Raw genomic sequence first — 21,428 nt, 5'->3', positions numbered from 1 at the left:
GCATGGACTTCCAAATATTCCTTATATTTTAATGGGGCTGTATATCGTCGTTACAATAAGTAATTAGGGTATAGGGAAGAGATTTTATGAGTGCAGTATGCTATAAAACAAGCACTGCCATGAATGGATGGCTCATCTGATGTGTAATCTGCACAACCCCCCCCCCCCCCCCCCCAATTAAAGAGTTCCGCTTTAGTACTTGGATGTGGACCCCTTTTCGTTTGACGTGACATTCGCAGTAAGGACATTTTTTGATAATGTGAATTGACCAGACAAAACATTGTCTTATTGTTTGCCGCTTTCGTTGGCGAATGGTACGCTAGTCAGAATAGACAAAGCAGATATAGTAGCTGTAGCGAAATATCTTAGTGTTACACTAAGTTTGTCGTACGGTTAAATTGCGCTTCGCATGACTGTGCCCTGCTTCTGGAGATCTGGCCGTACAATATGTAAGAGCTCTTCAAACGAAGCGGTGTCCATACGTAACACGCAGCGATATGCGTTTGGATCGGTCAGCTCTGGCTCGGGAATAAGTTGTCGTTGTATCCCCCTGTGTTTGGGGTTCAACCAGTCCCTTGTCCACGTTTTCTTTTTCTTTGAGCTATCGTCTTCATCTAGATCATCAATAAGTAGCGCAAGACATAGCAGTTTCCTTTTCGTACTGTTCATTATTTCGCCAACAGTGGTTGTGTCATTCACAGCGCTTGAAGCGTTTGGAGTGTCGTCTGCTCACGTATCGTCCGCTAGGTGGCAGTATCGCCACTCTCAAAATTCTACCGCCGTGTGAATGCTCAACACAAGACGCGGGGAACTTCTGCGCCGTAAGAAGTTTTTTTGCTTTTGCTTCCACAAGAATATTCCACTGACATGTCGCTCGTGTGAATACACGGTAAAGGAAGCGGCGGAAGAAAACAGCGACGGGCTCTTCTTCCTCTTTCATTCTCACTGTTTCCGATAACTGCGGCGTTGTAGCCTTGCCGTCGTTAACAGCGGACACGTACACACAAACTCCAGATCAGCGCATGGCATACACAGTGTTACCCCTAATTTTCAATTTAAATTTTCTGAAAATTTTGGCTGCAGTTGTGCCGAAAAATTGTGCCGTGTGTGTACAGAGGGCTCCGGCTATCGAATAAATATATCTTCTGAGACTGCACATCTACTGCTTTACGATACTTTTAAATGGTGCCATTTCGTTCCAGTGTTCGCTTATTCATTTCCCGTTGGAGCAGAAGTTTGCGCGACAGCAAGCAGCTGCTACAGCCTGATATTTTCGCCAGACGTAAACAGAGCTGCAGCTGTGCACGTGTATCCTGCAAGCATCAAATCTGCACGGTATGTACCTAACGCACAGTGTAGCATTATACGTGGAGTTTTAAAGGAAAAACAACATCTCAAGAGTGCATGTAAGCTTCATTCATAACAACGTTCATATGATCCCCGCTATTGTTTTTCGTGATCAATAGCACATCCAATATTATATAAATGTACCCTGAGTACAAAATATTGCATGCACGTGACAGCATCTACAGGGTAGATGTCCTCAAGCTGTTGGGATTTCCACTTACGTTACATTGTCGGGCCCAGCATTTTTTTTAGAACTCATCACCACCATTAAAAATTCTTTGATTTTTTTAAAGCTTGTACATCGCTCTTCTCTCAGCCTCTGGATGTGCAGTGTTGTGCTTGTGTGGATTATAACAGTTTCAGAGGATAAAACCAACTGGAGTAAGGAGGCAGTGGTGAAAGAAGGTGGCAGAAGCGAGACTGTGTTTGTTCAATTTCGATCATGTTTACAGAATGCTGCCTGCCTCGTTGCGTGCGTAGGGAGGGGGGCATAAGTACCAGAAGTTGTTAAAGAATTCGGAACTAGTCAATGAGCAAGTGCGACAGATTGACTGTCATATGTAGCATAGACCCTATCGACTCCCGATACAGAAAACTTCAAGTAGATGCAGGAGTTACCGTCTTGTGAAACAAAACAAGGTGGATAGGAGCTGCTAAAAGAACGATTGAGTCACAACATTTTAACAACTGGGATACTGTGGAGGAAACGCCCGTTTGGTTAAAGTGGATATTCAAGATCAAGTGAGAGAAAGGAGGGAACGGTGAAAAATATAAGGCCAGGTTGGTTGTTCAAGGATATTCCCAGCAGTATGGAGAGGACTATGACGTGCATTTGCCCCTGTCGTAAAACCAAGCACGTTGCGGACACCTCTAACGGAAGCTACAATAAAGGAACGTGGGTTACTTTGACGAAAAAACTGCGGTTTTGAATGGTGGCATTGACGAGGATCCATTTCTCGTGACACGTCAATCATTCTCCAGCAATTAACCACCTGAGGGCATTACGTCGCCGAGCAGAAAGAACGGCTCGTCGAACGGGGCAACTTACTCACATTGTGGAATACCGCCGGATGGAAGCCACGAGGACCTAAGGGGGCCGTAAACAGGTGTACAAGGTGCGCATTTCTCTGCGTTATATTATTCTAACTTAGGCAGTGAAAGCTCCTTGCAGTTTCTAGCGCTCAAAGCAAAAAGACGCTTGCATACGGATGAAATATTCACTGCACTCTTTCGCTTTTTAGCTCCGCCCTGCGCTCTAACTTTACGTCCTTTTGACGTGGCACTTTCCTCACCAATTATGATCAAGGGTTCCAGGTATGATTTTATTTCACTTGCGGAAATAGACTAGATGAATGTGAGTCTTATTCTATCCAAAATCTAACTGTGAGTCTTATTCTATCCGTTTTCGCGCGGTGGTGGTGGTGATGGTGAAAGGGCTTGCCGTTGTCGGCCTCACGTATGTGGGCAACGTCACGACTGACGCCCCGTTTTCGCGCAGTAGCACGCAGCACACCGCGAGCGCGAATGAAAATCAAGCGCTACAGTTCCGGAATCTTAGGTAGGTGCGCGATGGATCATCTTCGTCATCTTCGAATGGTTCCGACGACTGGGCTGCCGTAACTTGGTTTGAGCCACGCGCAATCGCGTTATTAGCTCGCGTGGCGCAGTGGTTAGCGTGCTGGCCATGTCACGTCGTGACTGAGAGGTACCCGGGTTCGAATCGCGTCATGTGAAAGCAACCCAGTTGTTGACGTTTACGCCAGACGAAGATGTTGGAGATGTCATGACGCTGAATTATTTCGGAACCACGGAGCGCAAAATGTAGTTCCACACAAACAAATGGAGCACTCCACCTCACAGCTGATAATGAAGCCTATTTATTGGCTGGTAATTTGAAACGTCACGTTCCCCCCCTCGATTGGATGACAAAAGGCTACGTAGCCATGTGACGTACGCGTGGTGGAGAGAGGCTCTGGTTACTCATCGTTGAAAGCATTTATATGGGTCACTGAGCTGGCACGAGCCGAACGAAATGTATATTTGGGTACTATGACCTGTGTTCTTTCATGGGGTACGTACCATTATTTGTGAAATGTTTGGCGACCTGTTTACGGCCCCTTTAAAGGTCAGGTCTGCCAATTTTTAGTGCCACAGAATTGAACGATACACACGTTGTGTGCCCATTAGGGAACACTTAATATGTGTGCGAAACATTTTGGTCCAACTGTTTGTAGTTCTTTGAGAAAAACATATTTTTTTTAGGTTCCCTGCCACCCCGTCAAACCGTCGGCAAACCTTGCGCTAGGGCGCACCGACGTCACTGCTCTAGGTTTTAAAGGTCAGATATGCCGATTTTGAAGTGCCGCAGAACTGAGCGATACTCGCGCTGTGTGTTCATTACCGAACACTGAATATGTGTGCGAAATATCTTGCTCCAACTGTTCGTAGTTTTTTAGAAAACAGTTTTTTTAGTTCCCACGCCCGGCCGTCAGACCGTCGGCAAACCCTGCGCACGGGCGCACCGACGTCACTGCTCTCGGTTTATCTGTCTTTGGCTTGGCATGGACTCTTGGCTTGGCTGCTTGGCTTCTTTCGTTTCCTCCTCTGTGCATCGTACATAAGCGAACAGCTGTTATGTTGTTGCTAAGCCGGAAACAAAGCATGTGAATGTTTTTTTTTTGGCACAGCGTCGTTGGGAAAGTGCACTTCCTTGTTCTGACCTTGCCTTTTATGGGCTGGAGCGATATGAATCGTAAATATGCCACGGCGAAGTTGTCGAAGATGCGAGAGTGCTACGCTGTTAGAACAATTCATCGGTGCATTCAAGTGTTACCTATTATAAGCTGCCAAAAGACCAAGCAGTGCGAAGCTCTTGGCTGACAGTGGTGCCTGCTAATTTCCACTGCAAGGATTTCGTCCACGAATGTTATCATAGGTTACGCGCGACTCCAGAGGTAATTTGGAATCTCGGCACGAAATCGTCTGATGAAAATCTGAGGTGCCCGACGCATAACATTTTGAACGTGCCACGGAGGATCAAGGCAAAAAACGAGAGCAAAAAATGGTAAGTCGAGGTTCAGATATAAAAAATAGCAAGCTTAATGAATCGATTGTGCAGCTGTCCTACTGCGCTTACTCTGATATAACCACGATTAACAACACAATAGTACTATTGACAATCTAACTTCTGAATTATCACAGGCGCACGCTGAAGGCGGAAATGAAGCATGATCTGGCTTGCATCTGGTCATGAAGAAATTGCTGACACGTTAGTTGCAGTCCACCTCCACCAACAGGTATGACAATGTGATGTTATAATTTGAGTATTCATCTATGTTCAACTTTTCATGTGCACTCGCATGCAGACATTTTGACACCACTTTTAAATCTGCCCTCAAAGTTACAACCTGTGGTTCCAGGGTGGAAAACAAAGATCGCCATTCCGATTAGCTGCTATCTCCCAGTTCAAGCACTTTTGCTGTCTGGACACTGGTTCCTGTGGATGGGGTGTTACAAGCTTTACTGTCTGATATAGAAGGTATGTTACATTAGTTCAGTTAATTTGTCTTTTGCACATTTTTGTTACTGTTAGCTGGATTACTGTTGGACATACAATCCTTTGACACACCAAAGCTGATGTCGCCTCTGATAACATTTTAGAATTTTCAGTGTCATCAACGTCCATTGAGGAAGGTGCCTTTACTATCTGTGAATCTTCAACTGAAGAATAGCCCAGAATTCATGTTAACATTGTCTACTCTTATTAATTCACTGTCTGTTTTCTGTGAGCTAAGAAAAATGGAAACTATTTATTTGTCACAACTTCACACTGGATACTGGTGTGGTACTGGCTTGACATGTAAGCTAAAATACCTGGATTCTACAATAATTGTGTTCAACTTGGTGCATTACCCTGGGCAATGCCACATTCACTACATTTTTAGTGGGTCCAGTGCACAAATACTGTGTGCATACTGCATACATACATACTGTTCGATAGGCAAAAATACCTGAGCAGTGCTGTGTAGTCTTTTTACCCAAAGTCCATACTCTTACTGCAAAGTCACAGTACGTAGAACAGCAATGTGCAGGTATACTGCGATAGAGATTCACAACAGAAAGAAGACTGTTGAGAGCATCTAAATTTTAATGAGATGAGACTTTCGTGCACAAGGCTGCTCTTGTCAATGTCTGACATGAAGTTACAAAATCCCAGAATACATAAAACATGTTGTAATGTAGAGAGTGAGGCAGACATGTAGAGACATGTAATGTAGAGAGAGAGACATAAAGATAATTATATAATCATATATAATAAAATAAAAAGGGGGTACAACTGCCCCCTCAACTCAACTCGACAACTCAATAACTCTACTTATTCTCTACCTTACAACATGTCATATATTCTGGAATTTTGTAACTTTATGTTAGACATCAAGAAGTACAGCTTTCTGTGCAAAAGTATTCTTTCTGCCGTGCACAATCATTATGCAGTAAATGCGACTATCCATTTCTTGTCATTAAATGCTTTTCCTTTCTTTCTTTCTTTTTTTCTGCAGTGATGAGCATCCATAAGGACACATGCCAGAAAGGGAGTCTCTTTGGGATGACAAACCCTCATCACCTCATGAGGATACAATGGTTGACGAATGGTTCTCAAGCACATCGAAACTTCCAACAAATAATTCATGAAAAAGCCAGTCAGTGCTAGCACCAGGAATTGAACGTGGGCCATCCTGCTACCAGTCAGAGATGTTCAGTGGTGTAGCCACAAGGGGGCTAGGGGGTCTCGAGCCCCCCCTACCTGCCACGGACCGACCCACACAAATCGTGCAAATCCGAGAACATAATATATGGGGGGGGGGGACCAGTGTGACTATCGCGAAAGTTCTTGCAGTTCATGGCGTCTATCTAAGAAGCATTCTTGAATGGTTTTCAAAGTATGAGCTTTTCAAAATACTTCCAATCTCGTGACACCACTTCATTGGTCATGACAGCCTATACATGTAATCGTACTGCGAACGTCTAAATCAACTATTTTCGTTCCCTTTTTTAATCCTCAGTTTGAAGTGTGCACAAGTATGTGTGTGTTGTCGACACAGGATCAGCGGGGGGGGGGGGAGTTTTCGTATCGAGCCCCCCCTACCTTTGAGGTCGGGCTACGCCACTGGAGATGTTACATTTCAGGCGCTCATTGACTTTTGGTGAATTACTTGTTGACTTTGTCCCAAGGTGGAGCTCGCTACAGCTCATTTGCTATCTGTTAATGTTGTGGCGTGTGTTGCATTTTTTTCTTTGTGTGTTCCAGACTCAGAACGGTTAATTTGGATCAGGTCAGGTACGTTTCATTTAGACATGGCAAACATAAAGTGGTGTTTCTCAACACAACTTAGCAGTGGTCTTCATGCATTACTGATACAGGCCATTAAGCGTGAATAGAAACCTAGCCAGAGCAGCTGATACACAGAGAGAACATAGCCCGTGTGTGTTTGTCTTTTCCACCGCAGCCCTTGGGTTTCCTCCCTGATGGCTACACATGTCAGGGATAGGTTTCAGAACCGGTAGTTCCCGCCAAGTGTGAATTGCTTTTCAGGGGATCATCACGCTGGCAGATGAAACATATGGTTTAAATTATTTGCAGGACAGGAATTGCGCAGCTTCACACAAATCTACTACTACGACGTAAGAGTGGTTTAAAATCTATATTTTTTGTGCTCCTGACATTATCGCACAAGATGTAGTATCCACTATGATCCTTTATGTGGGGGGTATGTACAGTGCAATCAACAGATGCTATTTACAAATCTGTGTTTTCTACTGTGTTGAAATGCTGTAGTTTGTATCTGAGAGCCATAGTGAAACACAGGCCCTCGAGAAACATGGCAACACATTGCAGGGACTCTGGATGCTGCCTAAATTTCCAGAACACACAGCTCAAGGCAGCGGTTAAATAACAAGTGGTTAGAGAAATCAAAGATAGTTGCATCCGTAAGCAGTCCGCTGTTGGATTTGCTTCTGTCAGAGATACATTATCTCAAAGGGAACGCACGGACACACTCAGAATGATACTAGGGCTGCCTGTGAAATAGAATGAGGAGAGGGGAAGATATATAACCTTTTTCTTGTCTGTTATTCTATTGGTTAAATTGTCATTTTCTTAGCAGCATATGTGTGTATATTCCAGAGTCTGCTAATAAATATATCAGTTTAGAGCTAGCAGTCGCATTGTAGATGTCTCATCCTGTCCTTGGTTGCTTGTGATTCACTATGGCCATGCTTGCTAATGCAAAAACAGAAAACAAAAAAAGACAATAGAAAAACACGGAAAGAGCGACCTAAAAAGCTGCCTGTTGTAGTGCTCACATGGAGGCAATGCAATGAGGTAACATGTTCCATTCATGAATTGTGCATAGTAGTACATATCACAACGGCAACCGATTAATCAGATTTTTCTTAAGTACTTTGTTTTTTTTTTAGCTTTGTTTGCACAGTCTATTATTGGAGCTTTATGTGATTCCCCTCTTCAGATACTTTAAGATTGCTGATGCTGTGCAGTTTGTTAATTTTGAAACTGTACTGTGCTGAGGTACAAAAACAGAATTGTCATATCTGCATTTGAGCACATAGGAATAATTTGTAAGTACTTTACTTGTTGACATTAATATTTGCACCAGGTCACAACTTTGTTGATTTATGGAAAATGTAAATAAATATATTTATTTGCTTCCCAAACAATGCACAAATGTCTTCTTTTCTAGTGAGATATTCCCTGTTCACCAGACATAAATGTGGAAAAGTTAAAGGAGCACAATGATGGTAGAGTCTAGCGTTGCTTTTTGCCACTTCACATATATGCACTGTTATTCGTGTGCACATGTAGGAATAGGAAGGTAGAGGATGCGCATAAAAAATTTCGTATGCAGCCACACATATGGTTGAGAAGATTAATTAGATGATGTCCAAGCATATATAATTGTGCTTCATGTGCAATGGGTATGCTAACGGATTGCTTCCATGAAGCCTTTTTATTTATTTTTTTCTTATTTATTAAATTCTTTCTATAAATGTTATTTTTGATTTTATATAAATTTCATATTACATATTGTATACTTATATTTTTATAAATTTTATACTAAAAACTACATGGCCCCTGTAAGAGTGCCCTTTGCAAATGGTTTGATAACGTGTCTCGAACTGTAAAGGTAAGAGGCAATCGAGATTGCTGCAGACAAGGTTGCAACTTACATATTGCTTATCACGTCCTACATACAAAGTGCTTTGTACAATAATTCCTGAGCACGGAATTAATCCCGAGGCTGGCCAGTGATGTCACCCACGACGACAAGTCACATAACTGCCTTTAATACTTTTACACCCCATGGGCTGAGTTGTGAATTGAAAGAGCACTCTACAGAAGGATAAGGTGCACCTGACTTCTAGGATCTATGCTATGCCCTAACTCTTCAGACACCACATTTCTAAGTGGCAATATGTGCTCTGGTACTTCTTTTGCGTCTGCATAGTGTGCAACCACATGGCTACTGGAGCTTTCGTGTGCATGTTTTTGTGCGACGGTGTTCATTACAAACAATATCCAGATGTTAGACATAAAATACAGTAGTTTGTAGCGTACCACACAACGCAGCGTGACATGGGAGTGCGTGATTCAAAGAAAGCTTCTGGAAAATGCACAGAATCCCACAAAAAGTTTAAAATGTGATTTGTATTTCGTTTTACGTCTTTCGTCGTTACATACCATCGTCGACGCTGTTGCACATTGATAAATCGTACGTAAAACTTGTCCCATAGCAGTATGCGGTTTCTCAAATACATAGCACAATTTTCCTGCAGTAATAAAACGCTGTCGGCACTTTCTTGCTGACACGGCTGTCGAAACGTCAGCCTCTACAATGGGCAAGTGCTGTAAAGGGGCTAACGCAGACGCGACTTGATACAAATTGTACGTGCTCACAAAACACAAACGACGAATTCCAGTCACAACATCGCACAGAGGTTGGTTCGCGAATGAGTTCGCAGCTGCTGCACTGTTTACTTATCGCGGAACGGTGGAACCCGGCTGTCCGCCATCTTCAAGCACAGATACGTGAAGCCGCGAGAAGCCGTAGCTGAAATCCACTGACAAGTACGAAGGCGCGTACACGTCACAATGCCCGTTCGGGCGCATTTACGTCATAAAAATGGCTGCGCCCATGTGTGTTTCGGAATGAATTACCTATTTTTTTGACATGGTACTGTACCGAACTGAGAGAATGAAGGTGTATTTTGGGGAGAGCTGGACGTGGGCTTTCAGAATATCACAACCGTTTCGACTATTTGGGATATCGGCATAGCTGACCTTTAACTGTCTTGGCTTGGCATGGGTTCTTGGCTTGCTCGCTTGGCTTCTGTGGTTTCGGTCTTTGTGCATTGTCCATTGGCAAACAGCTGTTATGTTATTGCTAAAGCCCGAAACAGTAACATTTCTTTGGCATGACATCGTTTGGAAAGCGCACTTCCTTGTGCTGACCTTGCCTTTTAAAGCTGCAGCGATATGTGATATGCCACGTCGAAGTTGTCGAGAATGAGGCCGTGCTACGGTCCCGGCTGTTAGAACAATTCATCTGAGCATTCAAGTGTTAGTAGTAACGGGCCTTGTCCAGGCTTCGACAGTGAGAAACTACAGGTTTCCTGCCCTGAGCCCTGCGCGTATTTTTCCCTGCGCGGCGCGTGTGCGGAGGGTTGTCCGCGCGCTTATCGGCGGGGGAGGGCTGCGCGTGCGCTCATCGTAGCGTATTTTTCAGCCTGGGCAGACTTCTTTGGCCGACTTCACATATTTTTTCAGATACAACAGGTGAGCGGTTTACATGCAGAGACATGCAAAGAAGGGTCATACACAAAAAGTACAAGTGAAAATATATTTATTAATGCCAATCAAGTTGAGATATATTTATTAAAGCCAATAGTGCTGGGAATTGTGATGCCAATCAGGTGAAGCAGAAAAAACCAGCCGAAAAACCTTCACCACCTGTAACAGGGCGGTGCTCGGGTGGAGGGCTGCTGTGGTGGGCGGAGCGTGACCGGAGGGCTGCGTGCGTGCTTACCATTCCACCTGGGCTGACTTCTTTCGCCATTTTCCTACTTGGACCGACTTCATTCCCGTGACAGGTGGGCGGTGCTCGGGTGGAGAGCTGCTGTAGTGGGCGGAGCGTGACCGGAGGGCTGCGTGCGTGCTTACCCTTCACCCTGGGCTGACTTCTTTCACAATTTTCCTACTTGGGCGTCGCGTGGCCGGAGGGCTGCGTGCGCGTTTACTATTCAGCCTGGGCCGCCGACTTTCGTCATTTTTCAGCTTGAGTTGACTTGAATCGTAATTTTTCCAGCTACAACAGGTGTGCAGTTTACATGCAAAGGATAGCCATACACAAAAGTACAAGTGAAAATATATTTATTAAAGTCATTAGGAATTATGTTATGACTCTGCATGAATGGGAAAAACTTAGCCAAAAAATCTGAAATAGAAGGAACACAATACACGTAACAATACTTATTACAGGTATGACACATTAGCATTGAATAGGCATCACAAATCAAACACAATATTTTTATTAACAGTAATCACAAGTTTTCAATGAATCAGAAGTGATAACACACTTAAAATATTCTTAATCAATACGATTACAATCAAAATTAAAAACTGTATTATAAAACGTCTAATATTCCTATACGTGAGAACCATCAGTGCAATAGCGGGAAGTTCTGATAGTTGTATGTAATTAAATGTGAACAGCACAGACCATGGAAGACTATGGGACACGAACACAAGAGGAAATAAAATCTATACTACTACATTGGTTAATCAAAACAACATAGTAAGCTATCATTCAGAAAATGAAAAAAATCAAACTCATCAGGAAATAGACATGTTAAAAATGAACTTCACCACATAGCACGCTCCTAGCCAACAATCAGAACAAAGAACGACACGAACACAAGAGGAAATAAAATCTATACCAATACAAAGAAGATATTCCACTTCACCACATAGCACACTCCTAGCCAACAAACAGAACAAAGAACGACACGAACACAAGAGGAAATAAAATCTATTCCAATACAAAGAAGATATTTCACTTCATCGCATAGCACACTCCTAGCCAACGACCAGATCTAATGATATCTGACCTGATTTGTTGAAGACGGGTGCCGATAGATGTATGGAAGACCACGGAACACGAGCGACAAGAGGAAATAAAATCTATACCACTACAAAGAAGATTACAATCAATTAAAATACTTAATACTTAATCAACACGATTACAATCAAATTACAAATTGTATTATAAAAAGTCTGAGACGTGAGAACCATCTTTGCAATAGCGTGAATATCTGTCATAACATTTCGAGCGCAATAGGGAATCTCAGTTTCATATTCCAACATTACTCAACTTTTAATTTCTTATTAAGTGAACAGCATAGACGTAAGGAAATAACGAGAAACAACACAATCAACAGCTACAATTAATAGAGAGCCAAACCTGCGCACCATCCAACACATAGAGAAATAATAGCTAATCAATCTATCAAAGGCGAAATAGCACAGACTTAACGCTGAAGAACAGAGGAACACGCGGCGACACGTAAACATCAACAGAGGAAAATAATCTATCATTGAACCATCATAAAATCGATCAATATACAATTTTCATTCTAACAAACACTACGAACCTTGATGGAGGTATCCAAGACATAGGAAACATGCACGGTTTTCACTCTTTTCCTCAAAGCCGGGAGAATGGATTGGATTGATATTTTCTGTATACACTATAACATAATGCGAATTCTTTATGTCGTGGATATTAAAAGTTACGACTATTTTTCGAACGAAAATTTACTTAAAACTCGAAGAAAGGGTCACCCGCGTCCTCGAAGACGTTTCGGCAACACGCCGGGCCGCGTTTCCCCAATGCCGTACCCGAAACCGAACGCGATTCTGCGCCCGACGCGTTAACGCGGTACCGCACGCGAGCGTGTTGCTTTTTCCGGAAACGTCTTCGAGGACGCGGGTGACCCTTTCTTCAAGTTTTAAGTAAATTTTCGTTCGAAAAATAGTCGTAACTTTTAATATCCACGACATAAAGAATTCGCATTATGTTAGAGTGTATACAGAAAATATCAATCCATTCGATTAAATTCCCTGACGTCATGAAAGAGTGCTCGTCAAAGTGAGCGACCTAAAGCTTGCGTATTGTGAAATTACACATTCTACAACACTAATCATAAATCGCAACACATGTTCAAATTGTGATTAAACTCTTACTGATGTGTGGTAGTCACCACATCTCCTTAACGTGGATCGATAAATTTTAGCAATTAATCCACAATCAATTATCTTGTATAGTATGTGTTAGTATATACACAACTTTTTAATCTATATAACTTTAGAAAAATGCAAGAAATAGCGTGCAGTTTTGACTTTGAAAATTTAAAGAAGAAAATTATCTTTAGTGTGGAATTTGCGTGTTACAATGTCATGAGCTAAAGACTTATAAAATTAAAGTATGGCCTTTCCATTTGTAGTGCCCGGATGCTATGACGCTAAAATAGTGTGATAGTTTTCTGTATGGTTACGGGAAATCTCGAGTATATTTTGTGAATTGGATCTACGCTTATGTGTGACCTGCGCTGATCTGGTTATTATAATTAATATAACATATCTTCCATTGTGTTTATGCATAACGCTCATCTTCATTGTACATTGGTTAAGCACTTCTGATGGCTGTTGTGTGATACGCTTCTCACAAAATCTGATTGCCACTTGGAAATTATTTCATATACGTTTGTGTGCCGTGTGTTACGAAGACTATGTGATTAGAAATGTAGACTTGGCCTGCACGTCGTGCTCGTAAAATCTTTCGTTTGCATTGTGGCATCTGATAATAAATTCGCTTTTCGCGAAGGCTTCGTATTATCTCCCAGGCAGTGAACCCCAATGCGATTGTAAAAGTCGATGACACTGTGTCGCGAACGCTTTGACTTATCCCGCCGCAAACAGTTATCTTGCCTTATTTCCCGTTTTGCGCTATCTTGGATGGCTCATTTTTCCTATCCAGTCATACAAAGGGACAACTGTGTTGACAAAAAATATTTATTTGATCCGCACTCCAATCGGTTGCTTGTCAAAGACGCCTTTTCTTCTTCTTTTATTATGTCTGGGCTAGTGCAACTGATTGAGAAATATACATGCACTCTGGAATTTAATTTATGAAATATGATAAGTTTTCACATGAGGTTAGTGATCCTTTTTGTAATCATAGACTGATGTATCATGTCTCTAAATTTCAATGACCGATCCTTCTCCAGCAATTCTATCCTTCGGGTGTTGAACTTGTACAGAGTGTAGTCGAGTAAAACCTATTTGGTGGTCATGTCCCATTCCATATGAGAATTCTTACACAAATTGTAGAATATTCGTTTCCTTAGCGATCACTGTTCTCAGTCTAGCCATGCTAAATGTAAGGTGATTTTCATTGTGATGTGAAGAATTCATTATAATGATGACAAAGATTACATTTATTGTTTCAGTTATACACTTGTTTATTTCGATAAATTACAGTTCTATTTCAAACTCTGAAGTTTTCGTTTGTTGTCTTCATTGATGAATTCCGAAGACATTAAATAGTTTATTCTGATTATTGGGCGCTTGAATCCAGCGTTGATTAACGCAGGCGCTATGTTGTCGCCGTGTTTGTATTGCTTCAACAACTTGCACTTTGTCGCGATGAACTTGCACAGTCTCTTATTGATGTTTCCTTTCTTTGTATGAAGATTCTTGAATGGCGTACAAGAGAGTTTTAGATGAAAATCGTCCGGTGGTCCACCGCAATTGATATCTTTGTTGAGTTTCAACAGGTGATAGTACATCAGACCTTGCACGACAATATTGAACTTCTGTTGATTCGACATCGTTGCAGAGACTGGTAGAAGAAAATAATTGCGTTGCCGTGGTAGTGGAACATATCACGTGATAAGATTTTATGTACTTTCCATCTCAGATATGTGTAATTTCAACAAATCCGTAATGAATCGTGCGATATAGACCGCTTGTATATGATAATTTGATCCGACTGCTTTCTTGATGAACGCAATGCCCATTGCAATGATTACAATTACATCTGGTCTAGTGTATTTCAATTCTTCGTTAGAAAATCTCAAAAACTCCGCCATCAATCCTAGTGGCCCTTCCGACGTTGACGTGCAGATATTTTTATAAGTATTGTAGATTCTGCATATAAATTCTTGCACCTTCAGTTCTGTAGTTTGTACCATATATCCGAATACGACCATGTCTAGGACGTATTGAAATGCAGCGATAATGAAATCGTTTCGCGGCTCCTCCTTTTCGAAGCAGTTTTTTATCACATCTTCCCATGACTTATGGTATCGAGTACAAAATCTGTCCATCTTTTCAATGTAGAGCAATTGTCTCTTCTGTTTTCAAGTGTACATCTACACTTAATTAAAAGCATACCTATGTTTATTTTATTGATTAAAATTTTATTATCTGGTTTAGAATGCTATAATCTCCACCTGTCGTGAGAATTATTGTTTTGATTTTGTTTCAAGTATTCACTCGACTGATATTCTATGAGTTGTGAACTTACTGCCTGAAACGATTATTGTCTTGTATTTGTTCCAATTGTTCACTCGCTTGACATAAGTAAATACCTCTAAGATGGGAATGCCTCATAACTCTGAGTTGCATTTCACATTTGATATTTCTGTGTGGTTCATTAGAAATTTCTGTTGCAAGATATTACAAAAATTGATGTAATTAAATTTGTTTCTCTTTTTGATTGAGTATCCTTGCTACCAATTAATAATTTGGACTTTCTCTACATGTTCAATAACAATATCGCGTCTCTACAAACTTAGCCGTCTTGTCAACCACTTTGACGAAAGATTTCCGTTTCAGGGAAAGGATGCGAAAAGATAGTGACACCCGCAAGTGATATCGACATCTATTTGCGCTGCCCAATAAAATATATCGCCTTTGAACTCTCTTATCTGACCTCTAGAGCGCCCCGTTTGCTGGACGAAGTAATATAGCCCCTAATCCCTCTAAGATTGGAATGCCTCATAACTCTGAGTTGCATTTCACATTTGATATTTCTGTGTGGTTCATTAGAAATTTCTGTTGCAAGATATTACAAAAATTGATGTAATTAAATTTGTTTCTCGTTTTTGATTGAGTATCGTTGCAACCAATTAATAATTTGGACTTTCTCTACATCTTCAATAACAATATCGCATATCTACAAACTTATTCGACTTGTCAACCACTTTGACGAAAGATTTCCGTTTCAGGGAAAGAATGCGAAAAGATAGTGACACCCGCGAGTGATATCGACATCTATTTGCGCTGCACAATAAAATATATAGCCTTTGAACTCTCTTATCTGACCTCTAGAGCGTCCCGTTTGCTGGACGACCTAACCATCTGAGTGATAAAGCATGCGCGGTGCTATGGTCACATAGATAGAGACATAAAGTCTCCTGGCTTCGAGGAAAAGAGTGAAAGCAGTGCATATTTTCTACGTCTTGGATACCTCCATCAAGGTTCGTAGTGTTTGTTAGAATGAAAATTGTATATTGATCGATTTTATGATGGTTCAATGATAGATTATTTTCCTCTGTTGATGTTTACGTGTCGCCGCGTGTTCCTCTGTTCTTCAGCGTTAAGTCTGTGCTATTTCGCCTTTGATAGATTGATTAGCTATTATTTCTCTATGTGTTGGATGGTGCGCCGGTTTGGCTCTCTATTAATTGTAGCTGTTGATTGTGTTGTTTCTCGTTATTTCCTTACGTCTATGCTGTTCACTTAATAAGAAATTAAAAGTTGAGTAATGTTGGAATATGAAACTGAGATTCCCTATTGGCGCTCGAAATGTTACGACAGATATTCACGCTATTGCAAAGATGGTTCTCACGTCTCAGACTTTTTATAATACAATTTGTAATTTGATTGTAATCGTATTGATTAAGAATATCTTCTTTGTAGTGGTATATATTTTATTTCCTCTTGTCGCTCGTGTTCCGTGGTCTTCCATACATCTATTGGCACCCGTCTTCAACAAATCAGGTCAGATATCATTAGATCTGGTTGTTGGCTAGGAGTGTGCTATGCAGTGAAGTGAAATATCTTCTTTGTATTGGAATAGATTTTATTTCCTCTTGTGTTCGTGTCGTTCTTTGTTCTGTTTGTTAGATAGGAGCGTGCTATGCGGTGAAGTGAAATATCTTCTTTGTATTGGTATACATTTTATTTCCTCTTGTGTTCGTGTCCCATAGTCTTCCATGGTCTGTGCTGTTCACATTTAATTACATACAACTATCAGAACTTCCCGCTATTGCACTGATGGTTCTCACGTATAGGAATATTAGACGTTTTATAATACAATTTGTAATTTTGATTGTAATCGTATTGATTAAGAATATTTTAAGTGTGTTATCACTTCTGATTCATTGAAAACTTGTGATTACTGTTAATAAAAATATTGTGTTTGATTTGTGATGCCTATTCAATGCTAATGTGTCATACCTGTAATAAGTATTGTTACGTGTATTGTGTTCCTTCTATTTCAGATTTTTTTGCTAAGTTTTTCCCATTCATGCAGAGTCATAACATAATTCCTAATGACTTTAATAAATATATTTTCACTTGTACTTTTGTGTATGGCTATCCTTTGCATGTAAACTGCACACCTGTTGTAGCTGGAAAAATTACGATTCAAGTCAACTCAAGCTGAAAAATGACGAAAGTCGGCGGCCCAGGCTGAATAGTAAACGCGCACGCAGCCCTCCGGCCACGCGACGCCCAAGTAGGAAAATTGTGAAAGAAGTCAGCCCAGGGTGAAGGGTAAGCACGCACGCAGCCCTCCGGTCACGCTCCGCCCACTATAGCAGCTCTCCACCCGAGCACCGCCCACCTGTCACGGGAATGAAGTCGGTCCAAGTAGGAAAATGGCGAAAGAAGTCAGCCCAGGTGGAATGGTAAGCACGCACGCAGCCCTCCGGTCACGCTCCGCCCACCACAGCAGCCCTCCACCCGAGCACCGCCCTGTTACAGGTGGTGAAGGTTTTTCGGCTGGTTTTTTCTGCTTCACCTGATTGGCATCACAATTCCCAGCACTATTGGCTTTAATAAATATATCTCAACTTGATTGGCATTAATAAATATATTTTCACTTGTACTTTTTGTGTATGACCCTTCTTTGCATGTCTCTGCATGTAAACCGCTCACCTGTTGTATCGGAAAAAATATGTGAAGTCGGCCAAAGAAGTCTGCCCAGGCTGAAAAATACGCTACGATGAGCGCACGCGCAGCCCTCCCGCGCCGATAAGCGCGCGGACAACCCTCCGCACACGCGCCGCGCAGGGAAAAATACGCGCAGGGCTCAGGGCAGGAAACCTGTAGTTTCTCACTGTCGAAGCCTGGACAAAGCCCATTACTACTAGTGTTACCTACCACAAGTTACCAAAAGAGTGCGAAGCTCTTGGCAGACAGCGATTGACTGCCGCACGGACTGAGTTCCACCTCCGAAAGCAACGATTTACTCCAAGCATTTCGTCCATGAATGCTATCATAGGTAAAGCGCGACTCCAGAGGCAATTTGGAATCTCGGCACGAGATCTTCTCAAGTGAGATGCCGTACACACAAATTTTGAATGTGCTGCGGAGGATCAAGGAAAAGAGAGAGAGAGAGCAAATGGAGGTAAGTCGACGTTCAAGTTCATGTTTATGATGAATATAGCTCCTACAACAGAACAGTCGTGTTAATACTACTGCGATATAAAAATAGGAAGATTCGTGAATCAATTGTGAAGCTGTGTGTTAGCTACTCCGCTTCATCTGATATAACCACGATTAACAACACAATAGTATTGATAATCTAACTTGTGAATTACCACAGGTGCACGATGAAGGTGGAAATGCAGCTGTGTCTGGCTTGTCTGGTGCATGAAGAAATTGCTGACACATCACTTGCAGTCCAGCTGCCACAACGGCGGCATGACAAAATGATGTTATAATTTTAGTATTGACCTATATATTACTTTTCATGGACGCTCTCATGCAGACATCATGGCACCACTGTTAAACCTGCCCTCAGCGTTACAACCTCTGCTTTCAGGGTGGAAAACAAAGGCCGCCATTCCTATTAACTGCTACCTCCCAGTTCAAGCACTTTTGCTGTCCAAACAGTGGCTCCTATGGATGGGGTGGCACTACACACTTCACTGTCTTAATTAGAAGGTACATTGCATTAATTCAGTTAATTAGCCTTTTGCACGTTTTTGTTACTGCTAGCTTGACGCTACCATCTTTTCTGCCGCGTAGAAGCTGATGTTGTCACTGATAACGTTTTAGAATTTTCACTGTCATCAACGCTCACTGAGGAAGGTGCTTTACTACCACTGAATGTTTCATTGAAGAAGAGCCCAGAATTCATGTTAGCATTGTCTGCCCTTATTAATTCACTCTCAGCTGTCTCGCGACGTAAACACCCAATTATTATTATTAATATTATTAATTCACTGTCTCTGTTCCGAGAGCTAAGAAAAGGGGGAACTAGAACTATTTATTTGTCATAACTTCATACTGGATAGTGGTGCTGCGTTGCTGGTAAGCTAAAGTATGTCCATTCTACAATATTTGTGTTGCGGTTAGTGCGTTGCTGTAGTGGCCAATACCACAATAATTACATTTTCAGAGGGTCTACTGCACAAATATTGTGTGCATACTACATACATGCTGTTCACTAGGCAAAAATACCTAGGCAGTACCGTGTTGTCTTTTTATCCGAAGTCCATAATCTTACAGCAAAATCATTATAAAGTAAATATGACTATAGTCATATAGTATAGTATAGTATATCCTTTTCTTTTCATTAAACTCTTTTTTTCTGCAGTGGCGAGCAACACTGAGGACACGTGCAAGAAAAGGAGTCTCCGGAGTTATGAGCCCTCACCTTCTCATGAGGATTCAGTTGGTGATGGCACGGTGAGGCACACGGAGGCTTCAACAAGTAATACACGAAAACCAAATGAGTGCCATCGCAGGAGGTTGAGCGTGGACCCTCCTGATTACCGGACAGGGATATTACATTTCAGGCACTCATTGATTTCTTGCTGAAGTACTTGTTGACTTTATTCCTTAGGCTCGTGCAGGCTATGTATGTTATGTTCCTAGATGGAGCTTACTACCGCTCGTTTCCCTATCTGTTAATGCTGAGGCTTCTGTTGTGTTCGTCTGTTTGTGTTCCAGCCACAGAACAGTTACTTTTGATCGGGTAGGTACATTTCACACTGCAAACAGGAAGCAGTGTTTCTCAACGCAGCTTCGACTTTCCTGCACCGCTGCTGCAACCATAAAGTGTATACGTAAAGCTGCAAATTATATTCGTTGTCCTTTTAATTTGTACTATGAAATACTGTTCAAGTTCTGTCAAGAGAGTGCGTAGTAGTATGTAGTAGTAGTAGTCTACACACAATGTAGTGGTGTAGTTCAGCACTTCCTTGAAGTAGGAGGAATGCAGCGCATGAAAGTAGGAAGGGAACTGTCATGGTATGACAAGTGTTTATGTGCTGTGCATTTAACTACTTATTGTATTTCTTAATTTTCACATGCAGATCGTGTCAAGCCATGTTGTATTAATTTGGAACATGTTCATTTTACTTGCCAGATCAGCTGTTACACAGTGAGAACATAGCCTGTGTGTGTGTCCTTTCAATCCATGCTTCTTGGTTGTCCTCCCTGATGCTATATACCTTAATGGTAGGTTCTAGAACCTGTAGTTCCAGCCAAGTGAGAATTGATTTTCAGGGGGATATCATGCTGGCAGTTGAAACGTCTGATTTACAGTATTTGGTGAATGAGAATTCCGTAGCTTCACGCAAAAGCTACTACAAAGTACAAAGGGGTTGTAAATCCAGCTTTCTTGTGTTACTGACATTATAACACAAGATGTAGTATCCACTATGATTATATAGAGGTATGTACAATGGAATCAATAGATACTATTTAAAAATCAGTAATTCATATTGCGAAAAAATAAGATGACGAAGAAAGAAAGAAAAACACGAAAAGAGCGACTTGGAAAGCTGTTCCAGAGCTGACACAGAGGCAACGTAATGGGGCAATATGTTCCATTCGTGAACACATATTTGTACACATCAGAACGGCAACCAATTCAAATTTTTCTGCAACTATTTCGTCTTTTGGAACTGTCGTTGTCCAGCCTATTATTGGAGCTTTATGTGATTCCATTCGCGAGATATTTGAAGATTTATGATCCTGTACAGACCGTTAATTTAGAAGTTGTACTCTGCTGAGGTACAAAAAGACAAATGTCTATTATGCATTTGAATGTAGGAATAGTACCTTCATTGCTGACATTTATATTGGCTCTGGTTCCCAACATTGCTTGATTGACGTAAAATGTAAATAAAGAGATACATTTGCTGGCTAAAGATTACACAAGAGTCGTCGTTTCTATTGAGACATTTCCTGTTCCACAAGACCTTAAAATTGAAAAGTTAAAGAGGTTCCATGGTGGTACAACCCTTTTTGCCATTTCACATATTTTTACTATTATTCGTTTGCATAGGGAACGATATGTATGACTAGGAAGGTACAGCATATGCATAACAAATTATTTCGCATGCAGCCACACATATGCTTCGGGAGCTTGAATGATCCACTACATAATGGATATCCAGGCTTACACAGGGTGTTTTTTGTTCGTTACACAAATTTTTAAAAACAAACTAGCAGACCAAAATAGATGCCGTTTTTCCAGTTGAGTTATATGGCGTAGCGAACATTCTCTCGAAGAAAGTATGTAACTGCAAGTTATACGAACTACCTAAAATTATTTAATTAACCCTTTAGCTAGTCAATTTCGCCTCATTGAAAGCCATTGCATGTTTAAAAATCCTTTAACGCGCACGTGTGTTGAAATATCCATCGCTGAATATGGAATCATCACTACGCACTTTTCGAGTGCAGAAAGAGCGACAATCAA

General features: G+C 41.4%; 1 protein-coding gene and 1 long non-coding RNA gene across 3 annotated transcripts in view; both read left to right on the top strand.

The window, feature by feature from the left end:
- Window positions 1-772: 772 nt before the first annotated feature.
- The window catches only part of LOC135395601 (protein D1-like), an 82,087-nt gene continuing 61,431 nt past the window's right edge, over window positions 773-21,428 (top strand). Inside the window, exons 1-3 of one of the 2 annotated variants that reach the window (XM_064626706.1) lie at window positions 1,288-1,335; window positions 2,329-2,462; window positions 2,589-2,661. In XM_064626706.1, coding sequence (XP_064482776.1) covers window positions 2,645-2,661 — 17 coding nt within the window. In that variant the 5' untranslated portion in view covers window positions 1,288-1,335; window positions 2,329-2,462; window positions 2,589-2,644. Of the gene's footprint in view, window positions 822-1,202; window positions 1,336-2,328; window positions 2,463-2,588; window positions 2,662-21,428 lie in introns of those variants that run through there. The other variant, XM_064626705.1, reaches the window with a different exon arrangement.
- Window positions 3,782-6,435, top strand: LOC135395600 (uncharacterized). Its single transcript, XR_010423207.1, has 4 exons — window positions 3,782-4,411; window positions 4,549-4,643; window positions 4,767-4,885; window positions 5,907-6,435. It is a non-coding gene; the product is annotated as an uncharacterized LOC135395600 (long non-coding RNA).

The sequence above is a fragment of the Ornithodoros turicata genome, chromosome 5 (genome assembly GCF_037126465.1).
Source record: "Ornithodoros turicata isolate Travis chromosome 5, ASM3712646v1, whole genome shotgun sequence".
Classification (NCBI taxonomy): domain Eukaryota; kingdom Metazoa; phylum Arthropoda; class Arachnida; order Ixodida; family Argasidae; genus Ornithodoros; species Ornithodoros turicata.
Note: the sequence above shows the minus strand (reverse complement) of the source record. Positions and strands in the feature narration are given on the sequence as shown.